General features: G+C 41.7%; 1 protein-coding gene across 4 annotated transcripts in view; it reads right to left on the reverse strand.

The window, feature by feature from the left end:
* MTUS1 (microtubule associated scaffold protein 1) overlaps nucleotides 1-15,344 on the reverse strand; it is a gene marked incomplete at its 5' end in the record, with an annotated part of 103,480 nt that extends 88,136 nt beyond the window's left edge. For all 4 annotated transcript variants that reach the window (XM_079726803.1, XM_079726804.1, XM_079726801.1 and 1 more), the window contains 2 exons: nucleotides 8,032-8,224; nucleotides 13,248-15,344. In XM_079726803.1, the coding sequence (XP_079582929.1) occupies nucleotides 8,032-8,224; nucleotides 13,248-15,344 (2,290 nt within the window). The remainder of the gene's footprint in view (nucleotides 1-8,031; nucleotides 8,225-13,247) is intronic.
* Nucleotides 15,345-15,653: the final 309 nt, after the last annotated feature.

Here is a 15,653-nt window from a genome sequence, read left to right on the forward strand (position 1 = left end):
CCTATATTATTACCCCAAGGAAGAATTTCAACAAAATTTGATATTTGTAATCGTACCCTCTTCTGAAATCCTACAGCTCTTTTTTTATAGTACTATAAGGACAGATGTAATGAGGGAGGAACTTGCCTTTGCCCCATCTTGTCTGGTACCTTGAGGCCACAAATCATGTCTTACTTATCCCACGATTCCTCAGGCTCTGGAGTATGGCTTGCACAGTTTACACTTTCAGTCTGCTAAGGGAACAAATTACCTTCCAAAATGCAGAATTTCAGTAGTATATATTCACATTTATATATTGCAAAATGTGTCTTTAGTCACATTCGTGAGTTAGCTAAGGCAATATTATATCAGCAGGGTACAAGAAACTGTACTCTGCATAACCATCACCATTTGCTTAGATTCGAGAGTAAACTCAAAAGATAAAGTCACAGCAGTACAGGTGAGTCATGAGAGAAACACAGCAAGTCTAAGAGGGCAGTAATTTGGCAGAGAAAGAAGAACATCCCACAAAACAAGGTTCTCATGATGACTCGAATTACACAGAAGCACAGTGTTCATGGTGATACTGTCAGTACCTGTTTCTGCAAGTATGTTCACAAGGTGTCTGCTGCTTCAGGTAGAGATTAAACAAAAATAACGTCCTGAGTCACGGGCCTGGGAACATGTGTCCCGCAACTAAGGGTGTAGTAAGTCAAAGGCTTAGACAGGTTGCATCCTTTCCCAGGTACCATGAAGATGAGCAAGGTTCTTCACATGTTCATTGGCAAATGTACTGACCTGGTCGTGAGTGAGCTCACCTGGCACGCACCCTGAAAACTCCTAATATGAACCGAGGTGGGCACCTGGGGAGCCTCCTGTCTCATTAGAAGCCAAGGTTCATGAGCAGAGCTACTTTGAACAACGAGGTCATTGAGACTCAAAACTGAATCCTGTCTTCAGTTTATTTCCCTTTCTAAGGCTACAAAAATAAATCAATAAAATCTGCACAAACTCCCCTGAAAGAAATCACCTAACCCCATAAAAATGAGCCAGAAAATCTGAAAGAGGAAGCTGTCCATTCTCCACAGGTGCTAGTCTGAACCTGCACTCTTAACTCCCACTATTTAATCTCCAGATGGGTTTGTATCCACATCCTCTGCACCCCCGTCTCTATTTCAAAGACTACCTTGCCTGTGCCCTGGACACACCTGGATGCTCCCATCGCCTGGCTGTCCCTCATCCCCGTCCTTGATCTCTTTACCAGCTCTTTTCCCACAGGCTTCCTCACCCTCCACATGTTTTTATAGTCTTAAGCCTCAAACATGCACACACGCCTTTGAGGTGCTTTCTCAAGTCTTTAGTCTCTTCAAGTTCAACATGCCCCAAACTAACCCATCATTCTCTTTCTGACAATTTCTTCTTGCTGCTCTAGTCCCTGTTTCACCCCATGGCCACCCAGACAAGAAAGCTGAGGAGACACTTGGGACTGTTCACCACCAGTGAAGCTGACCGGAGCCCTGTCCTCCAAAACATTTTTAATATTTTCACTCTGATTTCTTTTTTTCTTTTTAAAAAATATTTATTTATTTATTTGGGTGCGTCGGGTCTTAGTTGCAGCAGGTGGGCTCCATAGTTGCAGCTCACCAGCTCTTTAGTCGTGGCATGCTAACTCTTAGTGGCGGCATGCATGTGGGATCTAGTTCCCAGACCAGGGATCGAACCTGGGCCCCCTGAACTGGGAGCGCAGATTCTTAACCACTGTGCCACCAGGGAAGTCCCTCACTCTGCTTTCTATTACCAAATGCTGGTGTAACTCTTACAAGTTTGTGCCTAAACTATTAGAACTAATCTGCCGCGACCTTCCTTGGGGTTCACCCATCACTTACCCCAACACACAGCCTACTCAAGGCATGTTGACCCTGCCTTCCACCATGTTCCCCAAACACTCCAGGTCTTTCATAAGGCTACATTTGCACCCCAGGGAAAGCCAGCAACCTTCCATGCCTGGCAAACCCCTATGGGCACATTCCAAGGCCAGTTCAATGTCACCACCCTTCTCCAGCCTTCCCTTGGGCTGGGTTAGTGGTGTTCCCTTTACTGTGGACACACAGTACTTCATACAAGTTTCCATTCAAATCAAGCCAGACAACATTTTACACCTGTTGTGTAAGAGGTACACTGTGCTGAGAGCTGGAAAATATAAAAATAACTAAGACCTGGGCTCTCTCCTTATGGATATCTTCCAGATATGGAAGGAAATAATTATAGCACAGTGTAATAAATGCAAACTATCACAGAGAACAGGACAGTTCAGCTGGGGTTTGAAGAATGAAGAGGTTGCCCTCAAATGGTTTTCTGAAACCACCTGCCTTTCACCTCACCCTCCAACTAGCGCGTGCGTTAAAAGGACCTATAAATCACGTTTATGTTCTCAGGATCTAGTAAGCTGCCCAGCACACAGCAGGCGCTCAAAGCGCTTCTTGAATGGACAAATAAGACAGACTGCTCCGTTTATGAGTCATTCCATATCTGGAACAGTCTTCTCAGAATGACTTGCCAAGTGAGCAGAATTGTGTGGAATGCCTGCAAAATGATCAAGAATTCACAGTGACGATGTAAATGAGGAAGAAGAGAGAAGATGCTTGTCTCCCAGGTGCCTCTAAGACCCTCCCTGGTTGGCCTCATGCCCAGTCCCTGGCTGCCCCACACACACACACACACAGGGCAGCTCACTGGTCCTCAGGCTCCACCCCCCACTTCCTCACCTTGACCTTCGCACTTGCTCTTCCTTCCACCTGATAGTCAAATACCGCCCTCCTTCACCTCCTCCATGTGTTGGCTCAAATGTCACCCTATTTAAAGATCTAACTCCCTTCCCTGCTTTGTTTTTCTCCTTAGCCCTTATCTTACACACTAAACATTTTGTCCACATGTTTGATTTTCCGACCAGAATTTAAGCTCCACAAGGGCAAGAATTTGTCTCTTTTGTGCACCTCTTCATGCCCAGCACTTAGAACAGTTCCCAGCACAAGCAGGCACTCAACAGATCCTTGTTAAGTGACGAAGTGAGTGTGTCAGAACTATTGCGTGTACGCAACGGACAGAGGTCAGAAGCATAGAGCCTGGGACCAGGCTGTCGGGTCTGTTCCCTGTCTCCACCAATTATTAACTTTGTAACTTTGGGCAAGTTGCTTAAACTTTCAAAACCTCAAAATCCTCATCTGTAGAATGGGAATAATCACAGTACGTATACTTCATGAGTTGTGAGAATTATACATTCAGAAAGCTTAGAACAGCTTTCATTAGCATTCAAAACACCTTACTAGTATTACTTTTCTTATGGCAAGAAACATTGAGATACATTCTTTAAAACGTGGTTTAACTACATACAAATTCAGAAACATCTATAAGCAACACACTAAAGTTGGCTTTTAGAAATAGTTATTAGATGATCATTTCTGGGTTTTAATAATTAATTTCTGCAAGCGTGAATACATTTCTCATAATTTCGCTTGCTATCTCTCAAACTCTTGCCTAGAAAGGCCAAAATGATACAAAAGTAAATTGAAATGATTTTAAAATCAATCTAACACTAAATGAACAAGAAATCAGTTTACAAGAACAGCTGAGCAGGAAAGAAGAGAAACCTATAAGGGTAGGCAAGTCATTACAGGTTTGGGATGCTTATTTTACTAACCCACAATAAAATGAATTAACACGAAGGTTTACCCTTTTGAAATGGTCTTCAGTTTTCTTCTAGAGAAACATCTCTTTCATGAGGCCTTTCTTCAGGCTCTGCTATGATCAGATGGGCCCCTGAACATTCTTTTCCTCCCAATCCTAAAGCGCTTAAGGGCCTTTTCCACACCCCTTACAGATCCCTTTGTGCTGCTCTTTGGTTGCTGCAGGAACATGCATTCACCCTCCCCAGGCAGTTTAAAGGAGCCCCGGGGCGGGGGTGGGGTGGGGTGGGGTGGGGTGGGGTGTATATTTTGTTCTATTTCCGTAATCCTACCTGGCTCAGGCTGGTCACTGGTAGGTCAATTCCATGTGTGTATGAAGGAACACACATATTTATAATCTAAAACCTGGTAAGAACTGGTATTACCTCTGAAAGAGGGTGGCAGGCGCTCTCTGAAGGTGCCTGACTGGATCTCAAAGTATTTCCTAAGCAGTTATTTATTCAGCAGCATTAATCTGCAATGACCATGTAAAATCATTTACATCGTGGTAAACTGATATCTAATGTTAAGTCAAGAGCTCGGGAGACGCAAGAGGGAGGGGATATGGGAACATATGTATATGTATAACTGATTCACTTTGTTATAAAGCAGAAACTAACACACCATTGTTAAGCAATTATACTCCAATAAAGATGTATTAAAAAAAAAAAAGAGCTCGACAAGAGAAATGCCACAGTTTCTGAAGTATCCAGCTGAGCATAAGAATTTGAATTTTTCCAAAACTCACGGTCAGACTGAAAGTGTTTCTTTAGACTAATAACGTGAAGGTTACGAGCATGGACTCCAGAGGCCTGTTACCTGGTCTGAATGTACTACCTCTGCCACTTCCCAGCTGCATAACCTTGATAAATTATTTAACCTCACTGTGATGGCTTCCTCTTCTACAAAATGCAGATAAGCCTCACAGAACTCTTATGAGGATTAAATGAATTTATAGGTGAAATGATAAAAACAAAGCCTGGTAAGCATTTAATAAGTGTGAGCTTCTATCAGTGGCATTATAATTATTATTAGAAATAGTTTTCCTTGCTTATCTCATCTTATTTAATTAAGTGGTTGAAACACATACATATTCCAAAGAAACAAAGTTAGTTTAGATCTGGTTTGTTATAATCACTTACAATCTGGTTTCAGATAAACTTCCAGATTTTTTTTTTTTTTTTTTTTTGCGGTACGAGGGCCTCTCACTGTTGTGGCCTCTCCCATTGTGGAGCACAGGCTCCGGACGTGCAGGCTCAGTGGCCATGGCTCACGGGCCCAGCCGCTCCGCGGCATGTGGGATCCTCCCGGACCGGGGCACAAACCCGTGTCCCCTGCATCAGCAGGCGGACTCTCAACCACTGCGCCACCAGGGAAGCCCCAAACTTCCATATTTTTTTAAGTTACTTTTTTATTTCCAGTTTTAATGAGATGATTGACATACATCACTGTGTGAGTTTAAGGTGTACAGCATAATGATTTGACTTAACGTGTATTGTGAAGTGGATTACCGCAGTAAGTTTAGTTAACATCCATCACCTCATTTAGATGCAGTTAGAAAACTTTTTTTCCCCTCATAATGAGATTTGCTCTTAGGACCTACTCTCTTAACAACTTTTCTATATATTACACAGCAGAGGTAACTACAGTCGTCATGTTGTACACTAGAACTGCCAGACTTTGACAAGTGAAATGGAAAAGTGCCCTTGGGTTTAATTACAATTCTTTCTCATATTCATTTCAAAGCTTCAAGAAAATGGCAATGTCAACTCCAGGTCTGGTTTTCTACTTAGTTCTCTGAAAGGATTTATTGAAAACCCCAAGTTGGCTGGAACATTTCTGCTGGTTACCTTTCAGGAGACGAACTCTGTGTGAGCACAGAGGATATCCATTTGGTTTCAATTTTCTAAGACACAAACACTTCATTGTACAGTAAATGGCAATATGCGCTCAATGATCCAAAAGCACATTGTTTTTGCTTCTTGATTTTCTGTTCTACTTTTAACTCTGTGACGATTAAGTTTCCTGTTCTCCACGACAAAACACCTCTCAATCTATTGTGAGCGTCCAAACAAGTTAGTTGCTATTAATATTTTAAAAACATAACACAGCATAATCAAGTTAGGCTTCCAACCATTAAAATAAAAAAACTCAAATGCAAATCTACAAAATTTCTGGTTACACTGATTTTTTTTCCCATTTATATATGGAAAATCACCAGGTAAGCGATAATTTAGTTTTTAACTTGGGTTGAAAACTCTGAATGCATAGCTTAGTTATTAAGCTTATTTACACAGGTTAATAAAAGCTCAATAAATTTCCTGTCTTTTCATTAAGATGAAGCAGACCCAGTTTTCCCTCTTTAAGGCATGGCATTATGTAGCATACAGTAAAGGGACTTCAAAACTGTGTCACTCCTTGGTGGCATCATCTACATAAAAGAATCCCATCATTTACAATACATCCTGGGTACTGGCCTAATTTCTTAAAAGTGTGCGCTTCACGTTTTCTGGGATTCGAGCACCATGTGCTCCAGAGAGTCACACTAGTAGCAGCCACTACTCAGAAAATTAGGTGAGCTCCAAATTGCCCCTAGAAAGGTAAGGACTGCAAAAGCTGATGGAGCTTGGCATTCTCCAACCCTCCTACTTCACAGAAGCCCAGGGAGCGGAAATGACTAGCTCATGCAGCTCCCTGGGGCCATGGCAGTGCTAGAACGCAGCGCTTCTAACAACAGGCCAGGATGCCAGCGGCCAGGGCCCTCTGGGCCGCCAAGCCACGGGTGCTGCTGACACCCGAGTAGGAAGGGGCTCCCTGTCATCTGGAAAATCCATAAGCCTTGTATGGCAGCGACAGCAAGAACCAAAGCTTTGATCTCACTTATGCCCCAACTCCCCAGACTGTGGCAACATCCAAAATAAGGATTGTGGCTTCTCCCGATGTCTTTAGTGCCTCTTCTGTTTTCCTCCCAAAGGATGAACACTCCGAGCTGACAAATTCCTCCTTCCCACTCAGTTCCTCTGGGGATGGAAATGGAAATGCGTACAAATCCCTCTTCCGCCAGCCATACCTCTTCCTGGGTTTGCTCCCCAGGACCCTCAAGACCTTGGTGCACAAGGCCTGATTTATTTAGGCCTGAACCTAAGTAAATCACCCTTAAAACACGTCTGCATGTTATAAGCTTCTCACACGACAGCTTCATAACAGGATTGGACAATAAAACCTAAAAATACTAAGGTGTAGACAGGTAAAGAGATCCCCTGAGGATTTAGTTGGTTTTGTTAGTTTCTGCAAAATGTTCTCACATGTGTGAACACATAAGTCTTGAGGCACTTTTTTTTTTCCCCAGACCATTCAACAGCAGTCACTATTTTTATAAGGGAACTTACTTCTAAATCTATCTGACATGCCTTTCATTTGCTCAATGTTGTACCTGCTCACATGAGGGGTATTCCCTGCAGAGTGTTCTTGGTCAACTGGAGCGGCCAGCAGGCTTTCTGTCTTAGTCCCTATGAAAAGGGCTGCCTTTCCCATTTCCTGTTCTTATTTTAACACAGAGAAATGCAAACCTTTGCCAATTTAGGAAGACACTTAACAGCTACTTTGGAAGCTCTCGAATTTTATAAATGGAACATGACTTTACTACTTCTAATATACAAACCAACATAAATCAAAGTTCGTATTAGAAAAGTTTAACTTCTTAGTCACCCTCACATCCCTGAAGATTTTATAATACATCTTTCCGTAAAATTCAAGAAAAAAACTAGTCTCTTCATACATGATGAGGCCACATTATGAAACTAGTATATCACACCAGTATTATTAAGCAGTTAACCAATTGTAAAACATTTAAAAGTGAAATGACAGACATTACATGAAATTTCTAAAAATCTTATATGTTCTGGTATAATGTTATAAGTCATAATTCTAGTTATTACTTTAAAATGTATATCTCAGAACTAAAAAAAAAAAGAAAAGAAAGAAAGAAAAAAGTGAAATGACTCGTATATAACCAGTGCCCAATTGTGTGTGTGTGTGTGTGTGTGTGTGTGTGTATGCATGCTTCTGAATAGCTTTTACGTTGCTTTATGCACATCTCTCTCTCCCCAACTAGCCTTTACGTTACTCAAGGAACAGGGCTGTGTCTTAGACTTCTTTTTTAGTCTTCCCTGTGCAAGATGCTGGTCCACAAAAGGCTACATGCTTTAGTGACACAATGCATTAGAGCTCTATAACCAAAACCTGTCTCTCTGCTGCCTGATAGGACTCATTTTACATTCAAATAATTCATAAGCTGCTATAAAACACAACTGAATGATTTTATGCTTACCAGAACTGGACACACGCCTTATCCTCTGGGGAGATATGGCTTGATCAGAGTTGAGATTTCTACTGTCACTCCGCCTCAAACAGGAAACAGAAGGTCCCATTTTGGCTTTCGGACCAGGTGTTTTCCTCAAAACGGAGCAGTTGGGCTTGGCTAGACTCCTACATGAGATGGTTGCAGTTTTTGAGGCATGACCCTGTGGAAAAAATCATGAAGGTTTCAGTCCAGATCATACCTTCCCCACACCACCTCCTGGTGGGGTTAGGTATGCAGAAAAACACAATTTCTGTCTAAGCAGATATGCCAGATGGACATTTAGTTTTCATTTTTACTATAAAGACATTTAAACTCTTCATAGTTTACTCTTTGATTCGTCATGATCTGCCTTTTGTCCCCATCAGGGAAACTGTTCCCAAGGTGACTGATGCCACAAGTTAAATTCAAGCTACAGCTTTCAGTCCTTTTCCTAGAGGCCCTCTACACGGTCTGCAACGCCGATGACTCCATCGTCTTTCTCTGGTTTCTCCCACAGAGCTCTCTCCTGGTTTCCCTTCTATCTGTCTGGTTATTCCATTTCTGGGTCCTGCTCTTCCATACCTTCAAAGGCTGGTCATCACAAGGGTCTCACCATAAGCTTTCTCACCATATACGCTCCCCACGTGATCCTGTCCGCTCTTCCCACTGCCACCTAAACACCGCTGTATCCCAAGTCCTCACGCCCAAGCCAACACTCTCTCCCGAGTTCCCCATGTATTCAGTTTCTTTCTTCCTCTGCTTCACTTAGCATCCGTCAGGCACCTCGACCTAACAACGTTGACAATAATATTATTGTTTTTATATTATTATTATATTATAATAATATAATTATAAATAATATTTTATTACTATTATATATTATTTTTACTGATCAACCTACAGACCTTACAGAATGAAAAATAAGTTTGAAATGTACATATCAATTCATTTAATCCTAATAACCCTACAAGGTTGATACTTTCATCATACTGCATTTCACAGCAGAAGAACAGGAAGCAGTTTCTAAAAATCAGATTAATTTTACCCGTCCGTCTCAAAACTTAGCTCTTCCCGTATTCACCACCATGTGCCCAGGCACCCCACTTACACAATGAAAGCTATTTCTAGGGGCTTCCTTTCTTACCTCCTAAGCCCCTCTGGATGTCATTCTCACCCTTCTCCCTCAGCCTTAGTACAGGCTGCATCATTTCTGGGATGCCTGGAACCATATCCAATTCACCTCCCGGTCCCCTGCTAAGGAGATCTCTCTCAAGTCCAAACTGGGCTAGGAGGCTTCCCTCCGTCTCCCAGATAAAGTCGACTCTTCCAAATAAGGCCTTTTGGATGCGGCCGCCCTGCCACCCTCTTCAGCTTGGTCCTTACTGTTCATGGTTCTGCACCCCCAGCTCCCATGATACTCACTACCCTGCGTCCCCTAAATGAGAATGTTTCTTCATCTTCGTACATGTTATTCCTTCCACCCAAAACACCCTTCCATTCATCCTTGATCTTTAAGCTTCAGCTAGTGACTAACATGCTCTCTCCCCTAGAAGCCTTCCTTTCCTTGACAACTCTCCCCATCGCCACCACCCTACTCTGCCGTGAGCAGGACAGGGAGTCTCTACACACTCCCAACTGAGGACCTAACAGTCCCTTTTTGTTTACCTTCTAATACTACCCACTGTACTAGGCACTAGGTTTGGCCAGGGGCTGTGTCTTTCCTTCTCTAAATCCCAGCCATCACCGTCATATAGAGCACAAAGTAGGCACCCAATAAAGACTCTCATTCTACATGTAGGAAATGAGAGCCTGAGATTTGCTCAAAGAATAAAGTTCAACACCATAAGCTATCATTTGTATTCTCCCATTAAAGAAAAATTGAGCCTCACAGAGACTAAGTAACTTGCCTGAGGGCATTTTGCCAATGAATGGATGGAGCTACAATGTGAAACCACATCAAACTCCAAAATCGATGCTCTTAACCTATACGTTGACTATTCCCCACCAGGACCATTCTTTCTTTGCTTAATAAGTCATAAGTGCAGGACTTCCCTGGTGGCACAGTGGTTAAGAATCCACCTGCCAATGCAGGGGACACGGGTTTGAGCCCTGGTCCGGGAAGATACCACATGCCGTGGAGAGACTAAGCCCGTGCACCACAACTACTGAGCCTGTGCTCTAGAGCCCACAAGCCACAACTACTGAGCCCACATGCCACAACTACTAAGGACCGCGTGCCTAGAGCCCGTGCTCTACAACAAGAGAAGCCACCGCAAGGAGAAGCCCGTGCACCGCAACGAAGAGTAGCCCCGGCTCTCTGCAACTAGAGAAAAGCCCACGTGCAGCAACGAAGACCCAATGTAGCCATAAATAAATAAATAAATAAATATATTAAAAAGTCATAAGTGGATAATTTCCCTTAGAGATACGTAAAGCCCCATGTTGATGACATACACTAGGTGGATTAAAAACTAAATTAAATAGGGCAATATCCTAAGGGAACACTGGAAAGCAACATAAAATTGGCCAAAAAAAGCAGGCAATGGACACAAAGATCTTCTCCCTCTACCATAAAACTGGCTAAGGTAATTCCCCAGAAAAACTTTTAAAAAAGTAAACCAAACTTTTAACCAACTTACAAAGTGAATCTTTAACAAATTAGATTTGTTCTGCCTTTAAGAACCGACATTCCATAGAATTTTGAAAGCCTGCAGTGTGTGGAACAGAAAGGGCCAGGATTCAAGTCAGGGGACCTGAGTTTGAATCTCAATTTTACAACTTACCAGCTATGTGTGTGTGTTAAGTAACCACTTATGAAGCTTTAAACTGTAGCTAACAAATTTCCTGTTGTTACTGGCAAGAGTAAATGACAGAGTATAAAGCACCTGAACATTTCTGAGAAAATTAAATGACATAATATATATAAAGCACCTAAGCAAAGGGTTTGGCCCAGAGCAGTCATCAAAAAAAATATCAATTTCTTTCCATTTAGATAATTCACCATCCCTTTTATCTAACATACTATCACCAATATATAACCTCTATAATGGGGAGCTATACTCAACCTGCATCAAATTAAAGTCAAATTCCTTTTCCAACAGAAGCTTTCTGAAGTTTCAGGTAAACCCCGACCAAACAGCTGGGAGGTTGCAGGCAACCTAAGGATTCAGTGAACTCAAGGCCTAATTTGTCTCAAGACCAACAGAGCACATTGAAAATGCACATTTCTCCAGCACTGTCTCATCACAGAACCGGGGCAGATTCAGAGCCTTTGGGTGCTGCTGAAATGACAAAGAAACATAGGGGTTTGCCTACAACACGACGCAAAGGCTCACTCATTCAACTCTCCACAATAAATACAATGCCTGTGGCCAGGGACGGTTTGCTGGGCCCCTTCCCCATGATACACGGAAATGTGTTAAGAGGTGAATAGCGATATTAGAGGGAATTGCACATGAAACATTATCATGGGGAAAAATGAGTTTTAATACTCATCAACAAGTAAAAGTGTCAGTACTGAAAATATGGAAATCCTAACTGCAAGATTCCTAAGGTGAAAAGTGCTTCTTCTCCAGTGCTGGGATCCACTTCAATGGGATGATTCTATCACCTTACTTCAGCATCACACCATAAGCCTGAAAGACAGGCTTTCATTCCGCACATGGGAAATAGAATGCTAAGCCTTACTCCCAATGCACATATCAGAAAAACTTTTAATTTCAAAATTACACAACCAATTTATATGCAAGGCAAATGTTATTTAAAGAAACTTTATGCTAGGTTTTCTGGCAGTTGGAGATCAGTGCACAATAAAAGTCTCCCATAAATCAAGGAGGAATAAATGTATTATTTTCATGTATATGTATCTATAAACACCAAACTAAGAATGTTGCTTAGAACTACCAGAGGTTGTCATTTAATTTAACAACGTATCTAATTAAAAACTGTATAAAATGAGTTTCCTAAGTCTGACTTCAAAAGGACTTAAAAATAAAAATCTGAGTTTTGAAATAATGGACAGTCTCAGTAGCTTAGACATCACTGCGGTGGGCCATTCTTCCTAAAAGGAAGATTTACTATAAACGCCAAAGCATCTCTAAACTGAACTAGCTCAAGAATAACTTCCTAAAAGGACCTAACAATTCCCTATGCACCCTCGAAACACTTAAAACAGCCCTTTAACACTTCACCGAACTACACGTGTCGCTCCTCTCAGACATGAGACCTCCACACAGATGACTCCCGTCTGCCTTCCTACCCTGGCACCGACCTCCACTCCTGGCCCAGAGGACAAACGCCCAGGAAAAGCCTATGTGGGGCTAGAGATGCATGCAAGTCCCCACTGCCGAAACAACACTGAGAATGAACACACAAAGCCCAGAGCAGCCTCCCAAATGCTTCCAGCACTCAGAAAGCTAGTTTCTTCATGCTAGAGTCAAAACTATATCCATGCTGAAAAAAAAAAATCTTTGAACTGCATGTGAATTCTTGTTTAAATGGAACCCCCAAACATCTGCCAGGTACTGTATGAAACATACTACCTTTTCACTATACAGGAATAAAATGGGTTTTATTTTAGTACCGGGAATCAATACATTAGGACTGCAAGAGACCTCAGACATCTAGCCCAATCCTTTCACCTCTGCGTCTCAAAAGGTTACTTACCCAGAGTCACCTTAGCTAATCAGAGGCAGAATTCAGAATCCTCCTGTTCACAGGACAGGGCTCCACCACCTGGGGCAGCTTCCTCAACAGGAGACCAGGAATTATTTTTATGTTGATACTGTTTACCAGCACTGCCTAGCCATTTCTCAAATGTGGCCCAATACATTTGTAAGTTCATAAACAAAACGTTTATTTTTTCATAGATATAAAATATAATCAGATACTTAACTTCAAATAACTAATTACACTAAAATATTAAAGTAACCTGTTCTTTCAGCTTACTATTAAAAGGAATGTTGATACTCAATACAAAATACTGGACTTGAGGTTTTTTTTTTTTTCAATATGTAGGTAACCAATTAACATTCTAAAATGTACTGACAGACAAGACAAAGAATTACTGAATAACACAGCAATACCTGAAAGCAAATCTGCACACCTAGTTCAGCAATATTATTGACTATTAGTGGATAAGCAATTGCTAATACATCTCTCCGTTTCCACCACCATTTCCTGAAGCAGGCAAAAATTTCACTTACCAAAAACAGAGAACCATAGTCAAAGGTCTCATTCATAATTTCCTTTTTTAGCTCTTGTTTTGCCGTCGGTGTCCCATTTTCTTTTTCACCCTTTTTTTCGGGGCTAATCCTATCGATGTTGGAAGTATAGGACATTTGCAAACATTCTGTGCTTTCCATTTTAATAGGGAGTTCACCTTTGATCTCCTGAAAAACTGCAGCCACGGATGCAGTTTCACATGCTGAATTGGAAGAACTTGCTTTGTCAACATCTTCCTGATTCGATTTCATGGCAGATGTTGTTCTTAGAACTTTGTGTGAAGCATTTTTAGAATGAGTTGTAACATGCACAGCCTGGCTCGTAATGAGTTTATTAAATTGCTGCTTATGTGTCTTGTTATTTAGGATTTCTGCTTTTGTGTCTGCATTTAAGTCAGATGTTGGTGTTTTTCTCAGAGCTGTCGACGGTCTTGAGGAAGACACGGATGAGGGTGATGAGGCCCCAGTTAACTGAGGTCGGGGTGCAGCCTTTGATAGAGCAGGGTCCTTGGACTGTAGCACTGGTCTGGATACAACTTTTGCTTTGACATTCTTGAAGTTTGGTCTCGGGTAACTTATAATTTCAGTTTTTCTAACTTTGCTGCCTAGAGGGCTATTCGTTTTGGTGGTTGATTTTCCTAGATTAGGTTTAGACATGTTCATCGGTGCCCCCTTCAAATTTGGTAAACGTCTAAGCTCTCGATTACTCTTCTGCACTTTACTCCATTTCTCCGTCCCTTCAATAGGTGAGATAGAAAAGGTTGCGTTGGTGGGTTCTAGGACTGGCGTGGACATGCAAACTATGTTATTTGTACTAATGACCATATCATCTGCATCCCAAGTCAGTTCAAATGATGAAGCCACCTTTTGTCCTGGCGGGCTATTCGGTATCAATTCTATGGTATGATTTCGGGTTCCCAAATCCTTTTCATTAGAGGCAACTGGTGTGTCTTTAGCCACAGTGACTTGATGTTCTGGGTCCAGCACTTGGGTTTTGCTTTTATCAAAAGCTGGCACCAGTAAAGGGCATTCATCATCTATAAGACAATTGGACACTGTTTCCCTTACATTCTGGCCCATTTCCTTTTGCCCATATGAGCTCTGTGAATGTCTCTCACTATTTGGTTCATCTTTAGATGAACAAAAGAACTCTTGTAATACAGACCCACTGGGAACATCCATGCCATCAGAAACTGGTGTTAGAGCTTGTATCTCCTTTTCTCCGCCTAGTCTTTGCTGTGCCCCATCTGGGTACTCACTGGTGACCTTTCCCAAAGAACAGTGACAGTGATTTTCAGTATCTGGAAGAACCAAATCAGTTTGCATCACCATGTCAGAAAATGCTGTGTAAGTTGTGTCTTGGGCCTGTGACACTGTAGCTTGAGGGTTTTCGAAGCTGTCTCTATCATAACTCATTTCTCTCACATATATCTTATCAGAATGGGAAGATGGAGGAATGCAACAGGATGAAGATGTATTTCTACTTCTCATGCTGGTTGGCTGCAGGCTTGCAGTGGTAGGCAAAGACTGACTCTTTCCGGTGGTGTCATGTGTTATGAAGGTACAGTTAATAGTATCCACTTTCATGTCAAATGTCTGGTTTAGTGCCAAGGCAGTAGGGTTTTCTGTACAGTTCAAATCATCATCGTTAGGATTCCACACAAAAGGCAGAGATGTCTCAACGCTCTGGTCCTGAAATGATTCTAGGGAATGACAACTGTTATGCAAATCTTTGGGTTCCTCTGTATTTACAACATGTGCAAGAGACAGACATGTGGAATCCTTGTGCATATCTAACATCTCCTTACTAAAAAAATCACTTGAAGACTTTTGGTGTTCAAGTACTTCAACACACTGAGGGTTTAAAGAAATAGTTTCTCCAAAGACCACAGCAGAGTTGGTTTCATAATCAACCACCATGTCATCTGGGTTGGCAGAATTCCAACTCACATTATTGGTTGAAGAGTTTTGGGTACATGGTGATTTTTGGTTGTATACATATGTGTTTCCATTTTTATCACCGATAAATAAGGACTGCAGTTCATCTTCTGTCTTGTCATCTGAATTATCATCATTCATCCTGAAATATTAACTTTAAACCTCTGACATTTTATTTCTTCTTTGAAACCTTTTAAATGAGAGGGAAGGAAAATGTGTCCATCTCCTAAGTTTTCAGCACAGCTGAAAGTTTCTTAGTCTAAGATGTCTTGAACTTGAAATGATTTGTTGTTCCCTGGAAGAAATAAAATGTTTCACTCAAGTAAATATTAGGAAATTAACAAGTCATCACTTGATTAATTTCAATTGCTTTCTTTTTACATTTAAAGAACCTACAACTGGTGGCGGGAAGAGAGCCTGAAGGGGTTAGTGCACCACGGCTAGCCCGGA

The sequence above is a fragment of the Hyperoodon ampullatus genome, assembly GCF_949752795.1.
Source record: "Hyperoodon ampullatus genome assembly, chromosome: 20".
Classification (NCBI taxonomy): domain Eukaryota; kingdom Metazoa; phylum Chordata; class Mammalia; order Artiodactyla; family Ziphiidae; genus Hyperoodon; species Hyperoodon ampullatus.